The sequence below is a fragment of the Polypterus senegalus genome, chromosome 3 (genome assembly GCF_016835505.1).
Source record: "Polypterus senegalus isolate Bchr_013 chromosome 3, ASM1683550v1, whole genome shotgun sequence".
Lineage (NCBI taxonomy): Eukaryota > Metazoa > Chordata > Cladistia > Polypteriformes > Polypteridae > Polypterus > Polypterus senegalus.
The window spans coordinates 145,867,545-145,892,685 of NC_053156.1; the positions used below are offsets into that span (position 1 = coordinate 145,867,545).

General features: G+C 34.9%; 1 protein-coding gene across 1 annotated transcript in view; it reads left to right on the forward strand.

Annotated features, from left to right (window-relative positions):
• Positions 1-25,141, forward strand: part of ralgapa2 (Ral GTPase activating protein catalytic subunit alpha 2) — a 627,566-nt gene that overhangs the window by 166,477 nt on the left and 435,948 nt on the right. The window contains exons 10-15 of the mRNA XM_039749771.1: positions 196-426; positions 4,508-4,684; positions 4,786-4,920; positions 6,313-6,461; positions 11,722-11,833; positions 18,951-19,188. Of these exons, the coding sequence (XP_039605705.1) occupies positions 196-426; positions 4,508-4,684; positions 4,786-4,920; positions 6,313-6,461; positions 11,722-11,833; positions 18,951-19,188 (1,042 nt within the window). The remainder of the gene's footprint in view (positions 1-195; positions 427-4,507; positions 4,685-4,785; positions 4,921-6,312; positions 6,462-11,721; positions 11,834-18,950; positions 19,189-25,141) is intronic.

A 25,141-nucleotide genomic window follows, 5' to 3' on the forward strand; every position in this document is an offset into this window, starting at 1 on the left:
ATTTTAAAGTACTTGCATAGCTGTTGTATTTTTTCTTGCAATATTGAAACTTAAATGTATTTAGAGAACAACACTTCTTCATTTGGAATAGAAGGCAAAAAATAAGACAGTTTTTTTAAATGTGGCTGTGGTTTATTTTCATCTCAGTATTTATAAAAACAAATAATAAGTACCTGTAATTTTTTCACTTTGTAGACTGTAACAGCTACTGGTATAATTCAAGAGAAGAACACTGAGGCAGAGACAAGTGGGCCTTCTGAACCTGATAAAAGCCATTCCAACAGCAGCACCCTGTCTGATAGAAGGCTTAGTAATTCAAGTCTCTGTAGTGTTGAAGAGGAACACCGTGCAGTGTATGATATGGTGCAGTCAATATTGCTTCATACTAGAGACAACGTCAATTTTGTTAATGAAGTATTTCGCCAGGTATGTAATTTCAAAAGAGCTAATTAAATATTCAGATCTCCATATTACACTTTGTACATCTTGTTAATTCATTTCAGTTAAGCTTTTAAGCAAGATTGATTTACATATTTTCCTTTGCAGTATTTTTATTGGTTTTTAGTTTTGAAGGGTGATGCTGTTCATAGTGTTTCCTCTTCAACCTTCCCCATCTTTTAAACAAACTTTAATAAGATGCTCTTCTTAGTATTTATGTTTCCTCTTCAGCCTTTCACATTTTTTAAACATTTTTTAATAAGAAAAAAAAAATGGTGGATTTGTTAGGATTTATAGATGTTTTCTTCTTCTTCTTTTTCTGACTGCTGCCGTTACGGGTTGTCACAGAGGATCATCTTTTTTCATATCTTCCTGTCCTCTGCATCTTGCTCTATTACACCCACCACCTGCAAGTCTTCTCTCACCACATCCATAAACCTCTTAGGCTTTCTTCTTTTCCTCTTATTTGTCAGCTCCATCCTTATCATCCTTTTCCCAGTATATCCAGCATCTCTCATCTGCACATATCCAAACTAATTAAATCTTTCCTCTCTGACTTTGTTCCCAAAAAAAAAAGTTCTATCTTGGAGTTTGCTAAAAGACACCTGAAGGACTCTGAGATAGTGAGAAATAAGATTCTCTGGTCTGATGAGACCAAGATAGAACTTTTTGGCCTTAATTCTAAGTGGTATGTGTGGAGACAACCAGGCACTGCTCATCACTTGTCCAATACAGTCCCCACAGTGAAGCATGGCGGTGGCAGCATCATGCTGTGGGGGTGTTTTTCAGCTGCAGGGACAGGACGACTGGTTGCAATCGAGGGAAAGATGAATGCTGCCAAGTACAGGGATATCCTGGACAAAAACCTTCTCCAGAGTGCTAAGTACCTCAGACTGGGCCGAAGGTTTACCTTCCAACAAGACTTTGACCCTAAGCACACAGCTAAAATAACGATGGAGTGGCTTCACAACAACTCTGTGACTGTACTTGAATGGCCCAGCCAGAGCCCTGACTTAAACCCAACTGAGCATCTCTGGAGAGACCTAAAAATGGCTGTCCACCAACGTTTACCACCCAACCTGACAGAACTGGAGAGGATCTGCAAGGAGGAATGGCAGAGGATCCCCAAATCCAGGTGTGAAAAACTTGTTGCATCTTTCCCAAGAAGACTCATGGCTGTATTAGCTCAAAAGGGTGCTTCTACTAAATACTGAGCAAAGGGTCTGAATACTTAGGACCATGTGATATTTCAGTTTTTCTTTTTTAATAAATCTGCAACAATTTCAAAAATTCTTATTTTTGTCTGTCAATATGGGGTGCCGTGTGTACATTAATGAGGGCCAAAATTAATTTAAATGATTTTAGCAAATGGCTGCAATATAACAAAGAGTGAAAAATTGAAGGGGGTCTGAATATTTGCCATACCCACTGTACATTTGCTGGACAGCTTCTTTTATATTGTGACTTAAGCAAATATTTTTTTCTAAGATATAAAATAACAAATCATGCATGCACAGGATATGAAATTAAATTAACCTAATAAACTAAGTAAACATCAAAATTTTGACTAAATGTTATGATATTGGTACTCAAAGATGTGCACCATGCACCACAATATATTTTTGTTCAAGATAATTGTTCTAGATGTTAAGCTAAATTCCTCTTTTAAGGGCACAAAATACATATAACCAAAGTGTTCTAAATAATGGTTCATTTCTCATTTTTTTTACCTTGAGGCAATTTTAAAGTTGAAATTAAAAGGAATTCATCAAGTAAATTAGCTTTTATATACTGTATTTAGGAAATATACATTGCACGGAACATTATATTCCTTGTTGTGTGTTGGGTTTTCTGTATGCCTAACCCATGTGCTTATGGATATAAGCTTGCACATATTTGATTGAGACAAGCTCTGTTTATTAAAGCATGATAAACGTCTAACTCTTGCTTTTTGAGGAAGAGTGTCGCACCACTATATTGTATAGTATGAAGTTCTGTTTCTTACAGTTTATGTATGCACTCTTAGGCATATTTGTTGTAATTCGGCAATAATATGGCTTTTGTTTTAGCCACGCATCTCCCCCAAAATACAGTGCGCTCCTGCTAAATTAATTCTGGTACTCAAACTGTCTTAGGGAAAGATTTTTCTCAGGATTTAGATAAATAAGCTGTCAGTTTATACTCATTCACACACCCACCCACTCATTCACACTCCTACTGACACCAATTTGTAATCACTACTTCACCTAGCCTGCATGTGTTTGGCGATATGGAAGAAAGCTCCACAATCATTTAGGGATAAAATGCAAACTCCACACCAAAAACCACTTGGCATGAGATTCATACAATGCTACTATGCTGCGGTACATAAAAGCTACTCATCTACTGTATGCTATCTATATTGCGCTTTTGAATTGAAGACTTGCCACTTCCCCTAATTTAAAGGGTTTTCTGTTTGTGGACTACATTCATTTCCCTGAGTTATTTATTTAACAATAATTTAGAAAGAAATGGGTGTCTTTTGCAAATTGTGAGCATATGACTGAATCACTTGACATATTGATTATATGACACAACTAATGTGAGATTTTTTTTGCATGGATGTTTTGGGTTTTGCTTGTTATTGTCAACTGTTGGTCACCATTGTGTCTCATTCTATCATAAACTTTATGATGTACTTTCTCCATGAAAACATGCGATTTAAATTGTTTAAATGGGCTAAGTAACATAATTTAAAAAAATAAACATATAATTTTTTTCTGTGGTGTATTCCTTTAATGTGCATGGGTGGGGCTAAATTATTTACAGTTTTACCCAAAATAAGTCAGGAAATATCTGGAAATTTAGTTATCTTGCTAACATCTTATGAAAGAGGAGATGATACTAACTTTTGGTTAGATACATTAAAATATTGACTTTGGTACAGTCATAAGTAATTCATTAGTATTACAGTGATCCCTCGCTATATCGCGCATCGACTTTTGCGGCTTCACTCCATCACGGATTTTAAATGTAAGCATATCTAAATATATATCACAGATTTTTCGCTTTTAATTTATGGTACATGCTTCCTCAGTTTGTTTGCCCAGTTGATTTCATACAAGGGACGCTATTGGCGGATGGTTGAGAAGCTACTGAATCAGAGCACGTATTGTGTATTAAATAAAACTCCTCAATGATATACGATATGCTTCTAGCAGCACCTATTGATTTTTGATTGTTTGCTTTTCTCTGTCTCTCTCACTCTCTCTGACATTCTCTGCACCTGACGGAGTGGGTGTGAGCAGAGGGGCTGTTTGCACAGAGGCTGTTTGCCTAGAGGATACGAACGCTCCTCTCAAAAATGCTGAAAGACTACCTTCACATTGCTCCCTTTTACTTGCAGCCAGTTTATTACGGTGCTTTGCATACTTAAAAGACCAACAGCTCGTATTGATTTTTGATTGTTTGCTTTTCGCTCTCTGTCTCTGTCTCTCTCTCTCTCTGACATTCTCTGCTCCTGATGCGCACTCCTTTAAAGAGGAAGATATGTTTGCATTCTTTTAATTGTGAGAAAGAACTGTCATCTCTGTCTTGTCATGGAGCACAGTTTAAACATTTGACTAAAGGGTGTTCTTTCATGTCTAGAGGGCTCTAATAATGTTAAAAAACGTATTTAGAAGGTAAATAGATTTTCTATGCTCTAACTGCGAAAATATTAGATTTATAAATAAAGAATCCTACTTCGTGGAAATTCATTTATCGCAGTAGAGTCTGGAATGGATTAACCGCGATAAATGAGGGTTTACTGTATAACTGTGCGGAGAATATTTATAAACAGTGTGGGAGAGTTTATAAGGGCTTAAAATATATTAAAATAACCATACAAACATATGGTTTCTACTTCGCGGATTTTCACCTATCGCAGGGGGTTCTGGAATGCAACCCCCGCGATCGAGGAGGGATTACTGTACTGCATTGATTCTTTCTTCCTGTTTTCATTTTTAGACTGCAAAAATCATGCATATGGCGTTGGCAATCTGCAATATATTTAGTAATATTTTTTTATTTTTATTTTCTTACTTTGCAGGCCTTTTTGTTACCACCCTGTGAGGCATCAACTGTGAGGAAAGTGACAAAAGTATACAGAAAATGGATTTTGTTAGAAAAGCCATTTTTTATGATGGAGCCAGAAACAGCAAAGTCCGTAGAGAATGTTGAAAAAAGTTCTGACCAAATACAAAAAACGGAAACAGATTGTCCACAGGTAACACTGAAAATCTCACTGAAAATATTTTTGCTTATTTTTGTGCATTTCTTTGCTTTATCACTTGTACATGTTGTGTAATATGTTGTCATATTTTTTAGTCTGTTGAGCACCAAGGTCATAGACGGTCTTCTAGCTGGGGCAGAACATATTCATTTAGCAATGCAATAAGCAGAGGCTGTATGATGGAAGAAGAAAACATGGATATTAAAGCTGGAATACAACCTGCACTCCAGGTAAATTCTTGTCTAAAGAATGTGTGCATTCAATTTTTATATTCTTGCCTATTTTTATACTCATTATACAAATAATGTTACCTATACAGGCATCTTTTAAATTCAGTTTATGTCATTAATACAAAATAATTATGCATCTTTGAAGACATATTAAAAAAGTTTAAAATTGGTAGCTAGATTAATCATCTTGTCTCTTCTTACTCACTGCATCGAAAGATGAACAAATACCTTTGCTTCTTGTGCCCACTTTGTTTTATATTACTCTGTTTATTGTTTGAAGACAAATAAACTATGACCTTTCAGTTAATTTACAAGTAGTTGTAAGTGGTAATTTTGAAAGTTAGAAAAAAGCAGGAAGAACTAGCACATTTTTGCCTTCTGCAGTTGCATCTAGCTGCAACTGAAGTAGGTCTTACATATAATCTACGTCAACTGGTTCCATATCAATGATTTACAGCTGTAGTGAAAAAGTAAACAGTAAACATCAGTTTAGCAGAACAACAGGCTATGCTGCTCCAGCAAGGACTGAATATAGTCTAGGCAGTCTCATGATTTTCACTCACCAACATGCTTAAAGTTTGGGTTTTTTCATTATTATTGCAGGTGGTACTTTTGAACTTTTAGATCCACAGTTTGCAATTTTCTGCTCTGTAAGGTTCCACCTTACTTCATTGTCCTACTACCTGTTGTGTATTTAATTGTTTACAGCAGGGAAATAAAATCAGAAACTTAGTGCTACTCATTAATACTACAGCTTTTATTTATAATTGGTAACTTATCTTTACACACTACAAATGGATGCTTTATAATATGCAGTATAGATCGGGTAATTCTGTAATGTAAATCTGATCAAGCTAGACACTTTTGTCCCATTACCATTGAAACTGTAGGTGCTTCGTAGGTGTTCTTAATGTTAAACATGTATTCTGTAAATAATCAGCTTTCAAAAAGAGACTTTTTCTGCCCTCCTAATATATCACTTTTTTAGATGATGTGTAGATGTTTACTCCTTACACTTGCGCCTCTCATCAAAGAGCTCTATAGATTTCATGTTTATTCCTGCTTCTTTCATTATAATTTTACCAAAATTGTCAATATAAAGGACATTTAGAGTTTGAATACCTGGGCAAACATCATTCAAACATCATTGACGTTTTTAATAGATGACATTGTAAGCAAATGCAATTTTAACATACCTAATTTGTATTGTATTTTACCTGCAGTCTTGTTTAAAGTTTTTCTTTAAAGGTTCAGAACACACACACACACTCTCTCTCTTACCCTCTCTGGTTCAGTTTGAGCAGAGCTGTATTACAGAAGTGTAGCACTTAATTGTTAAATGCAAGGAATTAATGATGGTCGAATTCCTTTTTTATTCTTTTTGTAAAACAGGTTTTCCTTACTAATTCTGCCAATGTGTTCTTACTTGAGCCATGCCCTGATGTTCCAAAACTTGTGGAAGAGCAAGTTGATGTATGCAAAAATGTTCTGTACATTTACAGGCGAATGATTATGGAGCAGTCAATGAATAAAAAGACATGGTTAGTATTTTGCCAAAGATACTAGTTTCATAGAGTATTACTGAAATGTTTGGGATTATCAGATTACTTTTGGCTTCAATAACAAGCAAATATTTATACACAAATTAATCATAAATGCACACATACATATTTTAAAAATAAAACATAATTTTTTAAAAAATTCTCTTGAAGAATATTTTATGTAAGATCAAGCAGTAATTGTATTTTTTGGCATTTTTAAGTAAAGACAAACTGACAGGGTATATCAATAAATGGACATAGCATAGCAGTGTAACCCAACCTACCCTAGCTCAAGCCAGGATTAACACAGTGGAGTTGCAACAGACACGGATTCAAGTACATTACTGGAAGTACCATTAATCTGCGTTGTAGACAATTCCAAATGTATTAAGTTGTAGAAGGAGGACTGCTAGTTGTCGACAGTGATGCATTCTGGTGTCTTCCAGTGGGAGGCAAATATTAGTTTGGCTGCTAGGGTACCCAGACAGAATAACTTGCATTCAGATAGTTTGAGTGGAAACCTAGAATCTAAAAGAAGAAAGATTTCAGGTAACAGATGAATACGTTAGGAACGAAATGAAGACAATAGGTGACATACCTGTGTCCAAAAGGAAAAGACAGAAGGAAAGTGCCAGAACATGTGGAGGAAAGTGCCAAATAAACCAAGGGAACATAATTCACAGAGTGTATCAGCAGTCAAGCCCATTTGAAACCGCTTATGAAGAGTAGGATAGAGTTTGTGCAGAATTTTGAACTTTTGCGCTGGTAGTTTGGGTTTCTAGAACAAAACATTACATTGGAAAGTATGGTCCTGTGAATAGAGTGAAGGAAGGAGAACAAGGTCTCCAGACCAAAGAGACTCAAGGGCTGAGGTTTATAGGTTGCTTTTCAAAGTTAAGAGTAGAGGGTAGAGACAGTTTTTTTTTTCTTAGGAGAGAAAGAACAAAACAGAGTACAATGAGTGGTTTGGAAGGAAGTAATCAGGGAAACCCTACATGTTCTGAGCACTGATCAGAGTTGCAAATAGAAAAAGAAAATGGAACCTGGGAGATTTAAAATGTGCTTTTAAAGACTGTAACCTCATAAGCCCTGAACTATTAAACACGTCCCCCCAGCACACTAATTTCAGCACGCTGCAGGGAGGAAATACACAGGGCCGGCCACCTATTGAGAGAGCAGATTTATGAAGTATAGAAGTGAGGGAGGGCTGTTGTCCAGAGGGTGCAAGTAACTTTTCCACATGATACCAAATGTTGATGGCATATGCCAATATAGGTGCAGTGGAAAGTTTGGTGGCTTTAGAATTCAAGGAGTTAAACAGAGCACCCTAAAGAGAAAGTGGGAAAGCAAGGGAGGATTCTATAGGGAGCCACGGAGGGGGAGGACACAGCCATGACAAAATAGGGCCGAGGGTGAAAGCCCAATAGTATAGTTCTGGGTCAGGCAGCGGTACACTTGCACTCTATCTATCTCTAACCAGGGTTGAATGCTTAATGTTTGGTCTGTTGCCATTTCAAAGGAACCTTGAGATCAATGACCTAACTTCGGACAAATATTATTCGGAGGTGGAAGTGGCTGCATAGAATTAATGAAGTTGAGGTGGGTTACAATGTTCATTTTGATAATGGCCAAATGAGATTGAAAAGAGAGAGTGAGTTTGGACCAGGTGTTTATGGAGGCTTTCATATCAGTGAAGATGTGGTGATAGTTATTAGATGATATGTCTGAGATTAAGACAGTAATATCAACTCCCAAATATCTTACATTTCTAGAAATGGTAGGGAGAATTGATAGCACCTATCATTAAAGAGACAAGAGAGATGATTTAGACCATTTAAGTTTTTAATCAGACAGGGCTTTGAAACACCTGAACAGTTCTAGCATACATATTTTTGGCATGTTAAACAGAATGTTATTTTATGTAGTTGGTTGCAGAGTTTATAGCTGTCCTTCACTCTTAACACCACCTCTCACAGACCAGCTGAATTCCTTAATACTAGAATTACCAAAGCCCACGAAAAAACTCATAAATCTGGCCCACTTTAAATCCCTTCGCACTTTTCCGTCAGCGTCTTTGTCTTGTAAATGTGCTGATCAAGACAATCAGCAAGCAGCCTACATTCCATCCCCCCACCGCTGCAGAACGGCCACAAAGTTCTCCCTGTTCCAGCCTTCATTATCTGGGAGTGAAGTGCTGGAGTTTTAGAATGAAAATAATAGATTGTTATTTGGAACACATGCATTTCATGTGTTTTCCGTTTCTACAATAATCTGTGTAAACACATTGTTAAAACAGAAATATTTTTCATATTTTAGTAATAAATGACAAAATGTAGACATAAAATATATAATGTGTATAGCCTGATGTGCAAAGATCAAATAAACAGTTTCACAAAAGGTTCAAGGATGGTGCAACAGCTTCCATGGCGCAGCACTAAAAATTGCTGACTTACATATCTGACAGTGTTCGTTATCAAATAATATCGCATTAGTGCAATATATATATAGTATATATTAACCAGAAATATTTTACTGGTGTTTAGTTTCCCTACTACACTAATATGGCTCCCTTCATTGTCCAATATTATATTGGTAGCTATAAATAGGATTACTGTTGTTATAGGTGTATTGAAAAACTTGACCAATCCATTGTCTTTTCTGTTTTTTTGGAACCAAAATTAATCCCTACTTTAAATTGGTTTTCTGCAAAAGCGTTAACATAATTTAACACTTAAAAGCACTTTTTCCCTTCTTGAGTTCATGTTTGAGTTTAAGACCTGTAACATTCCAGATTACAAACTATTGTACATTGCATAATATTGTATAATCAATATTATGTGCCTTTTATTTTTTTGTATTAAACTTTTGAAAGAGGAGAATAGTCTTTTTACTTTCAGCAGAATTCTACTTTTTCCACTGCCAAGTCCTGCCACCAGTAGTGCATTTAGTAAACTATTACATTGACAACGAGGGCTTAAATTAGGATTTGTTTAGCTTCCTCTACCTTCCTTAACTCCATTCCTCCATTCCAATCTTGTTTCACCATACAAGATTAGGATCATCCATAATCATACCTCCCCAAATGAGGCTATAATGAATCACTTCAGAACTGCAGTCATCTGACATGTTGAGAAGCAAAGCATGTCTGAAATGCACAGTTTTTCTCTGGTGATAATAACTACTGACGGGTGATCCTGCAGAGTTTGCTTTGTCTATAGTTTGGTGAAATCACGGAAATGTTTAGGAATTGCACTGAACTCCACGAAGTGCATTGAAGTCAATGGGGAAGATGAAACTGATCTAGTTTTGAGTGGATTATAGAGGTGAAATGGTCTTTTCAGTGTGCCTGAGGGCTAGGGAAGCATCTGCCAACTGTGCTGGATCAAATGTGACCAGACTTGTGATCTGAGCAGTGAGGCAGCAGTGCTAAACACTGTGCCACAAACAACAAAATACGCTGATGGAACAAATAGCACAAACAAAAGTAAATAAAATGGAGATCATTGCACGTATGGAATTCAAACCTTAGGGCACAATTTGGCCATGCCACTAAGCGCCATTGTCTGACTGGCTTGTTCCATTGTTTGAAGTCATGGCTTCGGACACAGCTTCACATGTATCTGTGCAGATGCTTCACAGTTTTTTCATAAAAAGAAAAGCTGTGCAAATAATAATAAATATTTTGCTATTATTTAATTGGGTCTTATTCTGAAACATCCTTTAAGATCCTTTAAGTTGTGTTTTGAGATCATAACAGGTCACTTGCTAATTAGCCTTGCAGTGATGTGCTACCAGCTCGTAAGGATTAGTATTGTATATCTGGTGGCAGTACTAATAATTCTGGTCAGCTAATCAATGCAGTGTTTTTCAATCTTTATGGTTCCGTGGCCCATTGTGCCAATTGGCGGCCCACTAGCAACCAATGCACACTGACACCTTAGTAAATGGAACATGATCGGAAGAGTGGGGGAATTCATATTGCACAGTGCTGTTGTTTGCTTAGATGGCCCACTTGTGAATCAACAGTGGCAATCCTTGACCCACAGTTGGAGAGAAACACTGAGCTAAAGTACCCCTCAAACAAAAATGCTTTTTTTTTTTTTAAGAAAAAGCATGTGCGGGATTGAAATATGGAGTACTAATCAGTTTGTGACAACGATCTTGCAATAGGCTTTTGTGAAAGATCTACAAGTGGATGCTACATATCTGTGATGTCATGCTGGCCCCACAAAGCCTCATGGGGTGCTGGCAAAAAAACATGTTCACCCAAGGTGGCCGAATGTGAATTTCAAGAAAATTTGGTAAAGAAGGCCACTGTTGAACACAGCATATTTACTGCAGAAAATGCTTTGATGAATTTCTTAGATCAACACAAATAATGACAAATGGTTTAGTATATATTGCAGTACTTAGTAATTATGAAGAATACTCCTAAAAAGTCACACAAAGGATATTATTAAAGACAGAATGACGAATAAAAAAAAAACAAAAACAAATAGCAATAGAAGATCAAAAATTAATAAGTAAATAAAAAAAGCAAAACTAAATAACTACTTGCTACTTGGAGTTAAAGACTAAAACTAAGTAAAAAAAAAAAAAACTGAAAGAAAACAACAGCTATAAATACATTCAAATAACTAATGGATTAGTGCTTTTAGGTAAATGAAGTCATCAATACTCATAAACATTCATGTTAGCTTTTGGTTACACTAACCTAAAATACATTTAATTCATACATGTTTGAGTTGCATTTAACCAAAAATGTCTAATGTCCAAAAAATCCAGTAAAAACTGAAATAACTAAAGAGTGGTTGACAAACAAAACATTTCGGTGTTCAGTTTGATTTTCTAATATTCTGAATTATCTATTTTGTGCGCAATGATGCTTTGTTATCTGAAACTGCACTGCTCACATTAACATTGTTTGTAAAATCGTATTGTTATAAAATAAAGGTGTCTATATTAAAATAAGTATGTATTACATTTTCAATAGGCTGAACTTACTTGACTCCCTTACTTGACACAATTACCACTGATTTCTGACTGCAGTTTAATTAAATGTGAGTTTTCCCAGAATGAAAGTTTCACTCATTCTTCACCTTGACTTTGCAATTTACAGCTCAATTCCTTGGCTCTTTCACATCTTGGATGTTTCATGTTTGACACTTACCTTCACTTCTGTTTGCTATCTGACTTTTCATTTAATGTAGCATTTACTATGTTTTACACAATCTGAGTAAAATATGTGGACCTTTCACAGGGAACAAATGTTACAAGTGCTGCTTAGGGTGACTGACACTCTGGTGCGAAGACCACAAGATGGCCAGGGAAAGGATATATTTGCTGACAGTCTTGCTGGACAGCTATTCCGAGTGAGTTTTATTTCTGTCTCCCTATATAGCTGTAGCATTTGAGCTACTTTAAGACTGTGCCACAGTACGTTAATAAACTAAAAAGAATGGATCTTTATCAATCTTATTGTTGAAATGTATTTAGGTCAATATGAGTAGACAATTATTCATGTAAGACAAATTTATGACTCTATGAAAGTGCATTTGCTTCCCAAATTGTCTATGAATGCATAAGCTTAAACTAGAAAAAAATGTATTATTTTCTTTAACATTTTATATTTGTGAAAATTATTTTCCTAATAGTGCTTTGCACTTTTTACACTTTATGCTTTTTACTTAAGGTAACAGGGAAGGTGGAAAGGACAATGGTGGGCAAAAACACAAATGAACTTCATTTCATGAAATTTAATATAATATATTTGCACTATTATATCAGCAAAGTGTTTATTGGAGATCGTTTGATATGAATGTGCTTGACCAAAATGGTGCAATTGTCAAAATCTTTCTTTAACACTAGAATTACCAGAGCCTACGAAAAAACTCGTAGATCCGTCCCACCTTAAATCGCTTCTCACCTCTCCGTCAGCATCTTTTGTCCTTTAAATTTGTTGATAAGCAGCAAGCAGTCTGCTATCAAATCCCCCACTGGCGCACAGTTTTCTCAGCTCAAGTCTGTTTACCTATGTGTCAGTTGCTTGGAGTTGTATAGAGTGAGAAGTCAAGCAAAATCACACCTTTTATAAATACTATATCGTTATTTAGAAAACATGCATTTCATGTGTGCTCCGTGTCTACAACAACCTATGTAAACACGCTAAAAAAAAAAACGTTTTTCATGTTTTAGTAATAATTGACAAAATGTAGACATGTATTTTATAATGTGTGAAGCCTGGAGTCCAGATATCAAAGAAACACTTTCACAAAAGGTATAAATAAAGCAGAACAAGTGCGCTTTTATTCAAAAATATAACTGCAGAGAAACAACACGCGTTATGGTGCGACATTGGCACGCATTTACTACAATTGCTTCGGTGGCGCAACAGTATCAACTTCACGGGTTTGATCCCCGATGAATCCGTTTTGAGATGTGAGCTGCTTTTATTCTTACTATTTTAGAATAAAAACATACATTTGATTTCAGTCTGTAACAGCCGGTGTAAATGTATGATACTTGTAAAGGTTAGCTTTGTTTTTTTTTTTTTATTCATTTTCATTTTCTCAGTCGCGTTCACGATCCTACCCATATCATCTGAACAATCTGACACTGCTGTTTTCACATAAAGACTCACTATAACTCTGCACTCTGTAGAAAGTAAGTAAATACAGTAATCCCTCTCGATCGTGGGGGTTACGTTCCAGAACCCCCCGCGATAGGTGAAAATCCCTGAAGTAGAAACCATATGTTTGTATGGTTATTTTTATATATTTTAAGCCCTTAGAAACTCTTCCACACTGATTATAAATATTCTCCGCACATATAAATATTACTCCGCGTTATACAGTAAACCCTCGTTTATAGCGGTTAATCCACACCAGACAGATAAATGAATTTCCACGAAGTAGTATTCTTTATTTATAAATGTAATATTTTCGCAGTTAGAGCATAGAAAACCTGTTTACTACCTTCTAAATACGTTTTTTAACATTATTAGAGCCCTCTAGACATGTAATAACACCCTTTAGTCAAAAATTTAAACTGTGCTCCATGACAAGACAGAGACAATTAAAAGACTGCAAACATATCTTCCTCTTCAAAGGAGTGCCAGCAGGAGTAGAGAATGTCAGGGAGAGAGAGAAATGTAAACAATCAAAAATCAATAGGTCTGTTGGGCTTTTAAGTATACGAAGCACCCGCGATAAAGTGACCGCAATGAAGGGATCAATGTGAAGGTAGTCTTTCTTTTTTACTAGAGAGTCCATATCTTCTAAGCAAACAGACCCTCTGCTCACACCCCCTCCGTCAGGAGCAGAGAATGTCAGAGAGAGTGAGAGAGACAGAGAAAAGCAAACAATCAAAAATCAATACTGGCTGAGCTTTGAAGTGTGTGAAGCACCATGCGGGAAGCATATTGTATATCATCGAGGAGTTTTATTTAATATGTAATACGTGCTCTGATTGGGTAGCTTCTCAGCCATCTGCCAATAGCGTCCCTTGTATGAAATCAACTGGGCAAACAAACTGAGGAAGCATCTACCATAAATTAAAAGACCCATTGTCCGCAGAAATCCGTGAACCAGCGAAAAATCTGTGATATATACTTAGATATGCTTACATTTAAAATCCGCGATGGAGTGAAGCTGCGAAAGTCGAAGCGCGATATAGTGAGGGATCACTGTAAATCCAAATAAATAACATTTGATCTGGCTTTTATGTAAGGAACATATAGATAGATAGATAGCTAGATAGACATATAAATGTTCATGCACAAGTATAACAAAAAAAGTGCACTTTTATTCAGGACTATAACCAAAGATAAAAGAAAGTCACAAGTACAAACTTCAGTTTGCAAGCATTGGCACGTGAATGCACGTCTTTATGTGAACTGAAAGAATGAAACTGCCCTAAAAAGAATTCTGACTGCTTTCTTGTACCAATGCTTGCGAACTGAAGTGTCTGCGTGCACTTTTCGTGGCATTACAGATGTATTTTTTGAGCATGCCCGTGTTGCTTAATCATAGGAAGCTCTGCAATGTACTTGTGACTTACTTTTTTCTTCGGTTATATCCTTGAATAAAAGTGCACTTGTTTTGTTATACTTGTACATCAACATTTATATGTTACTAACATAAAAGCCAGATCGAATGTTATTTATTTGGATTTATTTACTTAGTTCCTACAGAGTGCAGAGAGCTATAGCACGTCTTTATGTTAAAACAGCATTGTCAGATTGGGGGATGGGGGTGGTAGGGTAGGATCGTGAACGCGACTGAGAGAATGAAACTGAATAAAAAAAAAGAAAAACAAAGCTAACCTTTACAAGTATCATACATTTACACTGGCTGTTACAAACTGAAATGAAATGTATGTTTTTATTCTAAAATAGTAAGAATAGTAAAAGCAGCTCACGTCTCAAAACGGACTCGTTGGGGGATAAATCCCATGAAGTTTTGATTACCAGTCAAAAGTTGATTACCATTGCGCCACCGAAGCAATCGTAGTAAATGTGTGTCAATGTCGCACCCTAACGCGTGTTGTTTTTCTGCAGTTATATTTTTGAATAAAAGCACTCTTGTTCTGTAGTAGTAGTATTTATAAAAGGTGTGATTTTGCTTGAATATACAACTCCAAACAACTGACACGCAGGTAAACAGACTTGAGCTGAGAAAACTGTGCTCCGGTGGGGGATGTGATAGTAGACTGCTTGTGCTGCTTATCAACGCATTTAAAGGACAAAAGATGCTGATGGAAAGGTGAGAAGTGATTTAAGGTGGGACGTGGGCTCTGGTAATTCTAGTGTTAAGTTGTAGAATGCTAATAAATGGAAAGTATTTTCTATTTATAAATACTCCCATTAAAGTAATGTTTAATTCTAAAAGCAGCAAAGCATAATATATTATATAAAGCTTAATATATATTATATAAAAAAGATATCCATATATGAGAAATTGTAGTATGTTTTCAGTTGCCTCTGTAGTAAATAATACACTATTTTAAAAATGTGAGTTTATTAAATGTGGTTGTCTGCTTTTTGTACTTTTCTTGTTTTATAAATACAGGTTAACTTAAAAATGCTGTATAACTTCTTCCATGGAGGGTGGGCTTACACAAAATGCTGTACATCAAATTTCATAATAAATGGATTTCACAGTGTCCATGTAATTTTAGTGTTTTATCAATATACTGTAGCTACACACTTCAGTTTATAACAGTATTAGTTGCTAATATTAACCATACAGAATTTATTGTCAATGTTACAGCCACCCCTTTCATTTTATTTGAAATTTTATTCAGATCTACCATAATTTCATTAATCTGTGGCCATCATGATGTTTATAATATGGCGTTTAATAGCAAAAGAGCAATTAGATGAGGTTTTAAAACAGAATATTAGCATTATCTTATTTGTTTTATTAGCTTTACCTAATAGATCAAACATGTTTTATTTCAGGTTAATCAAGTTTTTCCCCTTTAATATTGACATTTTACAATAGTTCTGTTAGTATTAATACAATACATTTATAGATATGTTAGACTGTAGTACACTTTTCAGTGTAAATTAGGAACTAACTGTAATAATGATTGAAACTGTACATAGGAGTCAGTATCCCCATTGCTTTAAAAGTTCATTTTGGAATGTTGTAACTGGCACTGTTTGACAAAACAACTGTTCAATAAGATACTTGATTATATTTGTGTTTAGTTGCCACCGGAAACAAAATATTAACTGTATAATTTCTCTACAGAAACTTGAGTTTCATAACAGTTGAAAGAATGCATAATAAATGTGCACTGGAAGAATAATTAGAGAAAATAAAAGCCATATTTTTGTCAATTTACAGCAAATATGCCTGAGAGTGCATACATAACAGATTAGAATAAACAGAACTACATACTACAAAATCTGGAGTGTTCTGTACTCGACTTTATCATATATGTAGAGTATATAATAATTATATGAATATGTCTACTTGTGAAACAAAACATGTAACTAAGTGAATTTCAGGTTTACTTCATAGTTCTGTTACTTGATTAGATACATTTCCAGTTACTGTCTTATTTTATGTGTGTACCATGTAATTTATTTTCATTGTCAATAGGTTACATAACAGTTAAAAATAATATGTGCAATGTAGATAATAAACTGTTACTAAATAAGATGAATAATTAAATATTCCCAAAATTATATATTATTCTAACCTTGTCTTTCACTCTTTCATTGTGTTTATACGAAAAATCAGAGCATAAACGTGTATGCAACTGATTAATTTTCTTCTACCTATGTGATTATATTTGCTTTTTAACTCTCATTTTCAAATCAAAAATTTATTGTAGGTAATGAAAAAAGTTCAGACAAGTTGATACATGTTAAGATATCATTTCTAGTTATCTGATTAAGTTCTATATCTATGTGTTTCTTACCCTATCCAATGACAATATAAAATTTCAGTTATTTTTCTCTTCTTATTAAATTAAATTTTGAAATGTGTTCAGGTAAAGTACCATTACCGGTTGATGTATGCTGCCCAAAAGTCGATAGAAAACTAACATTTTCATCTAGCTCAAAGCGTTCTCACGTTATCGTGTTCCCATACATGCATACACACACACCCACACAATTGCAAAAATGAGCAAAATAAGTGCATGAAACGTGGAGATTCATCAAAATCTCAAGGTTGAATTTTTTCGTTATTACTATACTTTCTCTATACTACGTATACGAGAAAGTAAAAATATTATTCGACCAAGTGAATATAATATGTATACATAACACAAATATATAGATTTACAGGATGGGAGATGATTTCTGTGAAGCAACAGGAAGTGTTTATTTGAATAGGATGTTCTGTCATTAATTAAATTTAATGATTCAAATGTTTTTTCCTGCTTCATCTTATTTTTAAAAATTTCTTCAAGAAAGAAATAACCATGTACAGTTTGAATCCACTGCACAATTCAACTGTAACTAGCCACTTTTATGTTAATAAGATGATGTATAATCAAAACAGTTTTTGGTAGCCTGCCTGCATGAAAGAGTGCCACAGAAGCGCTGATTAGTAATAGCCATTTTTTTCTTCCAAAATATGTTGATGTTGTATGGTAATATTTCAAGCTAAATGTGCCGTCTTGTTCAAATAAATAGTTTAAACAAGCAAGAGCTTTGATAGTTATGAATTGCCTTTCTGTGTGACTGCAGGAAAACAATCAACTAACGGTATGTAGACAACCTTCTACATTTTTAAATATAGGTGTTTCAGACCCATTGTTAACAGGTGCATATAGATGTTTAATCTCAGTTGACAGTAGAATGGGTCATACTGAAGAGCACAGTCAGTTTAACTGTGGAACTGTCCAAAGATGCCACATTTGCCTCAAGTCAATAGGTAAATGCTATTATTCTGTGGTTGAAGTATCTAGGAGCAACAGTAGCTTAGCTATGCAGTGACTGACCATGCAAACTCACAGAGAGGGGCTGCCAAGTGCTAAAGTACATAGCATGAAAAAAATGCCTATCTTGTGTTGCAATACTCACATTGTCCCAGACTACCTCAAGAACCAACATCAGCACTCAACTTGTGTGTCTGGAACTTTTTGAAATGGTTTTCTTTTGCTGAGAAGCTGCATTCAAACCCATCATGACTATTTGTAGTTCCAAATGTCAACTGGAGTTTTATAAAGCATGCCACCATTGGACTCTGGAGCAGTGGAAACATTTTCTTTGAGTTCAAGTATGATTCATCACTGTATGGCAGTCTGATGGACAAATCTGGTTTTGGAAGATGCCAGGAGAACACTATTATCCAGACTGCATAGTCCCTACTGTAAAACTTGGTGGAAGAGAGGTAATTGTTTGGGTGGTTTTTCAGGGTTTGAGCTAAGCCTGCTGGTTCAACTAAAGGGTGCTGTTAATGTTACAGCATACAAAGATAATTTAGACAGTTGTACATGTCCAACTTTGTAGCAACAGTTTGTGAAAGGTCATTTTCTGTTTCAACATAACTGTGTCCCTGTTCACAAAGCCAGGTCCGTAAAGATTTGGTTTGATGAGATTTTGTGTGCACAATCTCAAGTGGCATGCCATTGCCCTAACCAAAATCCATTGAACACCCTTGGGATGTTGAATATTTGTATCCAACCTCAGAAATTCTGTTTTGGCCGAAGGTACACAGATTCCCACAGACACACTCCAAAATCTTTTGGAAAGTAGAGTGGAGGCTGTTACACTATAGCTGCCAAGAAGGTGGGGATTGTTGGCGAGTAGGGGAACTCCATATTAATGCCAATGGTTTTGGAATGGAAAGTCCAACAAGCTCATCTAGGGGTGATGTTCAGGAGTTCACTAACATTTAGCCATGTAGAGTATGTCTTGAAAAGTTGAAAAATTATTACAAAAAAAAATGCAAGATATTTAAAAAAAGTATTTGAATTTTTTTTTCCTAGAAATGTATATATATTTTTCTTATTTTTCCATAAAATTAGACTGTTATTGTTGCCTGGATTCGAGCCAATTTAAGTGTGTTCATCTCTCGGGAGCTCTGGGACGAACTACTTGGCATTCTGTCATCCCTCACTGATTGGGAAGAATTGATCAATGAATGGGCTTACATTATGGATTCATTAACAGCAGTACTTGCAAGATATGTATATGGCCTAGACATGAGTAACTTGCCACTTGACAAACTGAGTGAACTAAAGGAAAAGAAACAAAGGGGCAGAGGTAAGGTGTTACTTGTATTTTGTAATGTTTAAAGTACTTATTAGAGTCAGTTGGTTTTGTAAAATTCCTATTTTTTTCATAACTTGGTCATTTTGGTATTATAGTAACTGGATGTCTGTCTTGCCCTTCTCAGTAACAGGGATTTTAAAATTGTTCATTAATCTCTGAATCAAGATATGTTGAATCATACCTTTCCGGGGAATTGCCATCAGTCATTTATTTAAACAAACAATAAACAACTTATGACTGCTTAAAATTACATAATACAAATGCTCATTCACTATTCTGCTAGCTTCAGTAACTAAAACTATGCTTGAGAAGTTTTTTGTGAAAGCTTTAAACTATAGTATGTGTGACTTCAATAATTTATTATGTCAATGCCCAATCAGAGTTTTGTGCTTTGTTTAGAAGTCAATAGTGAATGTTTTGGTGGATGAGGCTGGCGAAATGCAGTCATCCATTTTAGCATTAACATTTTCATAATATTTATGAATTTTCATTATCTAACTTTGCTTATAATAAAACAGTTTATATATTTAATAATTATACAGTATGTTACAGTAATGCTGGTGTTTTTAATATAGTGATTAGAGAATTAATTTTTATATTGTTAAATACAGTTTTAACTATCAAAGGTATGAGTATATGCTAAATCCATCAATGCATATAAACGGCTGTTAAGAGAGAAAATCTGTGCAGTAAGAATGTTCTGACAGTTATTCATCCTGATACCTGTTTTCAGTAATAATTAAGGAGGGAAAACAAAAAATAGTTTATTAAATTTTTTTTTTTAGTAAAATATACAGCCTGTGGTAGAAATACCAGTAAATGAAAGGTGAAGGTCTTTCATTAAACGTTTATCTCAAATTTGTGGTGCTTGTACTGAATATAGAGTAGAAAAGGTCACTTTATATTAGGTAGAAAGAATGTTTTACATTGTTATCACTCAAAGTCTGAACATTTTTTCTTTTAAAATGTGGCAATTTTTCCTTATTTTTGATTGCCTGATTTTTTATTTTTTTTTTTGGTTTTGTCACAGATTTAATCATTCCATACTCTAGTTGTATTCTCTGTATAGGCATTTTGTTTGATTGTTACTCATCTGTAGCTTTCCTTTCCTATGTTAATAAGCTGTGGATATCTGTTTTGTGAATGCAGCATTGAACACTGAGTGCAGGCCTGACTTGTGACCAAAGTTATATCTTATTAATTGTTGATATTGCTATTCAGCACTTATTTATTGTACTGACTGTTTTATCATCAGTTGCACAGTACATCATTAGTATACCGAGACCCTGCCCAGCAGCAGGATAATAAATTATTTTTTAACACAAGAATTTAATGTGAAACAGGTTAAGTACAGTATATAAAAAAATTGAGATAATGGCAGTTTGTCATAACAAAAATAATTTGGTGAATGTGGGCACTGGTATAGATGTCTACAATTCCAATCATTTACTAAAATATTATGGATACAGTGCTATCAAAATTATTTTCTCCCCATCTCAATATCCACATTTTTTTTTACATATATTACACAATGAATGGCGTCAGACAGTTGGACAAAATGCAATATAGAGAAAGGAAACATGAATGAAGACACTATGCATACAGTTTTAAAATTACTTCCTGTATTCAAGGAACAAAGTTATCCAACACCCCTAATCATACTCATGAAAAAGTAATTACCTCCATAGTTTCAGTACTTGGCTCTAGCACATTTATCAGCAATAATCATGACTTAACGCTTCTTATAATTTAATACCACTCTTTTACATCTCTATTGAGGAATTTTAGAACTGCTTTAATTCAGACGTGTTGGTAGATATGTTTGTAGTGGCAGGTACAGCCACAGTATCCCTGTTGATTTTAAGTTAGGAATTTAGCTAGGCCACGCAAAAAGTTTAATTTTGCTTCTTCTGAGCTATTCAGTTTTAGACTTGATTTTTTGTTTTGTGTCATTGTTCTGTTGCATAACCCAGTTAAACTTTAACTTCATGTTATGGACAGATAATCGGACATGTCCTTTATATATATATATATATATATATATATATATATATATATATATATATATATATTCCATATTCTGGTAAAGTGCAGAATATATACTTCCTTTAATAATGAAAAGTGCTCCAGGTTTTTAGTGTTTTGAGACACCAATGCACTCCTACATCATCATATTGCAGGTATGATGTTCATACTGTCAAATGCTGTACTAGCTTTATGCCAGGCATAGTGAGAATTTTGTTGTTGAAAAAGGCTTTATTTCAGAATGTGTGGAGCTCATTCAGATGTTTCTTTGCAAATGTGAAGTGAACCATGGTGTTACTTTTGGATAATGGAGGTCTCCTACTTGCTGCTTTATCCATGAATCTCATTTTTATTCAAGTCTTTTTTAATTGTGGAGTCACTTACACCAACCTTATCTGAGGCTACAGGCACCTGCAGTTATTTGAATCTGGAAGGTTCTATATAAATAAAATGTATTATTATTAATGTATTTCTAGGATCCTACACCTGAATGAGTCATTGCTGTGCCCTTAGGATAATTTTGGCAGGCTGACCTTTCCTGCGTCCCAAAGCCTTGTAAATGGCTTCATAACCTTTTTCTGATTGGTTCAAAGTTTCATCAGTTTTTTTCCTCATCTATTTTGAATGATCATTTTATTGAGACATACTGTAGTGTTCTTTTAGAAACCTTCTGGTGAATGCTTCACTCTGATGGTAAGGATCAGCAGATGGCGAGGCTTAGATTCAGCAGAGCTGGCTATAATCAGGTCTGGCTGTGTTCAGTCAGCTGACTTTAATTATATTATAGGGGCAGTTACCTTTACACAGTGGCAATGCAGGTGTTGGATAACTATTACTTAAGTATATTAAGTAGCAATTTAGAACTGGGATTGTATTTTTACTCTCATTTCCTCAATGTAATATTACATTTTGTCTAAAGATCTAAAGCCATTCATTGTGAGAAATATAAAAACATATCCAGAAGGATAGAAATACTTTTTCACAGTACTGTATGTAATGTTACCAGTTTATATTAAACACCACATCATTTATTATATCTTCAAATTAATTTTGCAATGGTTTGTTTTGTTTCAATAACTTATTTTTGTATCAGATTTGGCTCCTGGTAAAATGTCTTAATCACTCTACAAGTCTAAAGTTTAAGTGCTTAGTATGATCTTTAATTTATTTCCAGTTGAAATCTGTGTCTCTGTGAGTCTCTGAATATAAAAACTCTATATGGCCATTTTGAATGGGTAGCGGAGTTTTAAAGTATTTTTTCATATGTGCAGTGTTGTAACTATGAATAGCTAGGTCATAAGAAAAATACATGCTTCAGCTAATGCATAAGACTGTATGCACTTTGCAAACCTGATGAATCAGCATTTACAGGCAGGGTGTGTTAGATGTAACAGGGTTACATTCTATAAACTATGCCTCCCTAACCTCTAGGGACAAATCTGTCTTGGAAAAAGAGGAGAAATACAAGTTTTCAAACATTTGTCACTCGTCACATGAACATGAGTAATGAAAGCAAAAAAAAAAATAGCTAAAGAAAAATAAACCTTAACTTTGTTTTTTATGAAGCAGAAGAAGCTGGTGACTGGTTTGTTAGGTATATAGGTAATTGTACCACATAATCTAAAATTTTATTGAGCATGCATCAGCAATGTCAGTTTAGTTGTAAAGCGCTTTTGAAATAAAGTCAACTCTACATTAAAATATATTATAACATTACATCTGATTTACAATGGAATGACCCAAGTAAATGATATTCAGCTAGAGAAGTATGACATTTTTTCTTAAAGGTAACTGAACATTTGTTGTTTCTGATTAATAGGCATTATAGAAGATTGGCTGAATTGTAGACTACAAAAACATAACATGCATCTTTAATATTATTAATTTGTTTAGTGAATGAACTAGTCTTTGGTATACACATTCTTTAATACATAATTGGTTTCAAGGCAGCATTCAACCACACTGTAACCATCAGGTTCAGGCTGCATCTGTATGGAAACATGTCTTTCTAATCATTGATTCTTTGATGTAGAGCATTCATCAAATTCAGTGCTTTTGGCCCATTAGCACATTCCTAAATCTGTCACCTGCTCCACCTTGAGCTTTTATGGTCAATACTCATTTAAATCAGAGCAGTACAGGAGATGAGCAGTCTCATCCCAGCACAGGACTGCAGTCACTAACAGGATTAAAGGAGAAAGTCACATGTGAATCTAGCAACCAAAGGATAAGGGAACCTGGTCAGGAACAAGTGTAGACAATAGACTATTTTATCAAAAACTAATAGACCAGAATGTAAGAATAAATCAGTCAGCAATTGCTGAAAATTCAAAATAAACAGGATAAAAATTCAAAAAATAAAAAAGTGTCCATAAATGTTCAGTGACAGAACAAACAACATGACCAGTGACAAAAATGCATGTGGTAGGTATTTAATAGCATAGTAATGGCCATGTCTATAAGCAAAATATGACAGTGAATAGCGTTGATTTTTGATCTTTGTGGTCAGACCTTTAGGTTTATTTCTAGAACATGATTTTATAATAAGAAATATTCACATTACAAAAGTAGTCTTTCTTTATAATGAATGAAACTTACTTGCTCATCTATCTTTGCTTCTTTTTGTAAACACTGTTTAAGAATCCCCAAATACAATAAAAAAATTTTATTTTGCAAAAACCAGAACTCCTGGAGGAAATTCTGTAGGTCAAATTTAGATTATTCTTAAAAGGAAGAGATCCAAACTAATCTATACAAATAAGCTTTCTCAAATTCACAAAAATGTTGGTTGGCTCAACTGCCGTTGGTATAATGGAGCCCCATACTTGTGCAGAACAATTTGTTGGCTGAAAATAATCAATATTACTGTGTCAGAGAAGGGATGTGCAACATTTTGTGTAGATAGCCAGACAGACAGATCATTCTTTCTGTTGCTACTACCTCCGGGGGTCAAGATTGCATTACATAAATTAGCCCTCTATTATAAGTAGCTTGTTAATTCAGTTAGCCTGTCTTAAAATGATGTTATCAGCCCAGCACACCACAGTTAGAAATTCACACTGACCCATTACATAGATGTGGAATATGTAAAAGATGTCAGTACAGACAAAGGATTATAGCCACCTGAGGGTGGAAAAAGTATATTTTACACTTTTCTGTATATCCTGTCATTGATGTAGAGCCCCAAGTACTTGTAGCAGTGCACCACCTCCACATCCACTCTCTGAATAGTGACTGGACATATAGGCTCTTTGCTGCCATGAAAGTCAATAATCAGTTAAATGGTTTTGCTGATATAAAGTTGCAGATTGTTTGTTGGTGCAATAAGAACTAAGTTCTCCTGACTCCTGTACTCTGTCTCATCCCCCTTGTCAACACACCCTATTAGTGCATAATCAGAGAATTTCTGAAGTTGACACGACTTGGTGTTACACTTCTAGTCTTATGCATACAGACTGAGGAGAAAATGAGACTGGACTGTTCCTTGTTGGTTCTCCAGTGATGCTTACATTTATATCAGAGACATAGTCCTTGAGTCTCACAGACTACAGTCTTCCTGACAGATAGTCCATTATCCAGGACCTCAAAGACTTGTGCACTTGCATATCTGTGAACTTTCATCTTAACATAGATAGATAGATAGTATTAAAGGCACGTCAGAAATCAAATAACTTAATCCTTATGGTTCTTGCCATCTTTGTCGAGGTGAGAATAAGCCTTGTGGATCAGACAGATAATTGCATCCTCCACTCCAATCTTTGTTCAATAGGCAAGTTGCATTGGATCCAGGTGCTACTAACCTTATAAGCTTCAGTAAATGCTGACCATGCCATGTGGAAACACTGTCTTAACATAATTTTTGTTCTAGTTGGCTTTAAGAGCTTGTAAAAAGCTTTGAGTGTAAAATTGTGAAATGTGC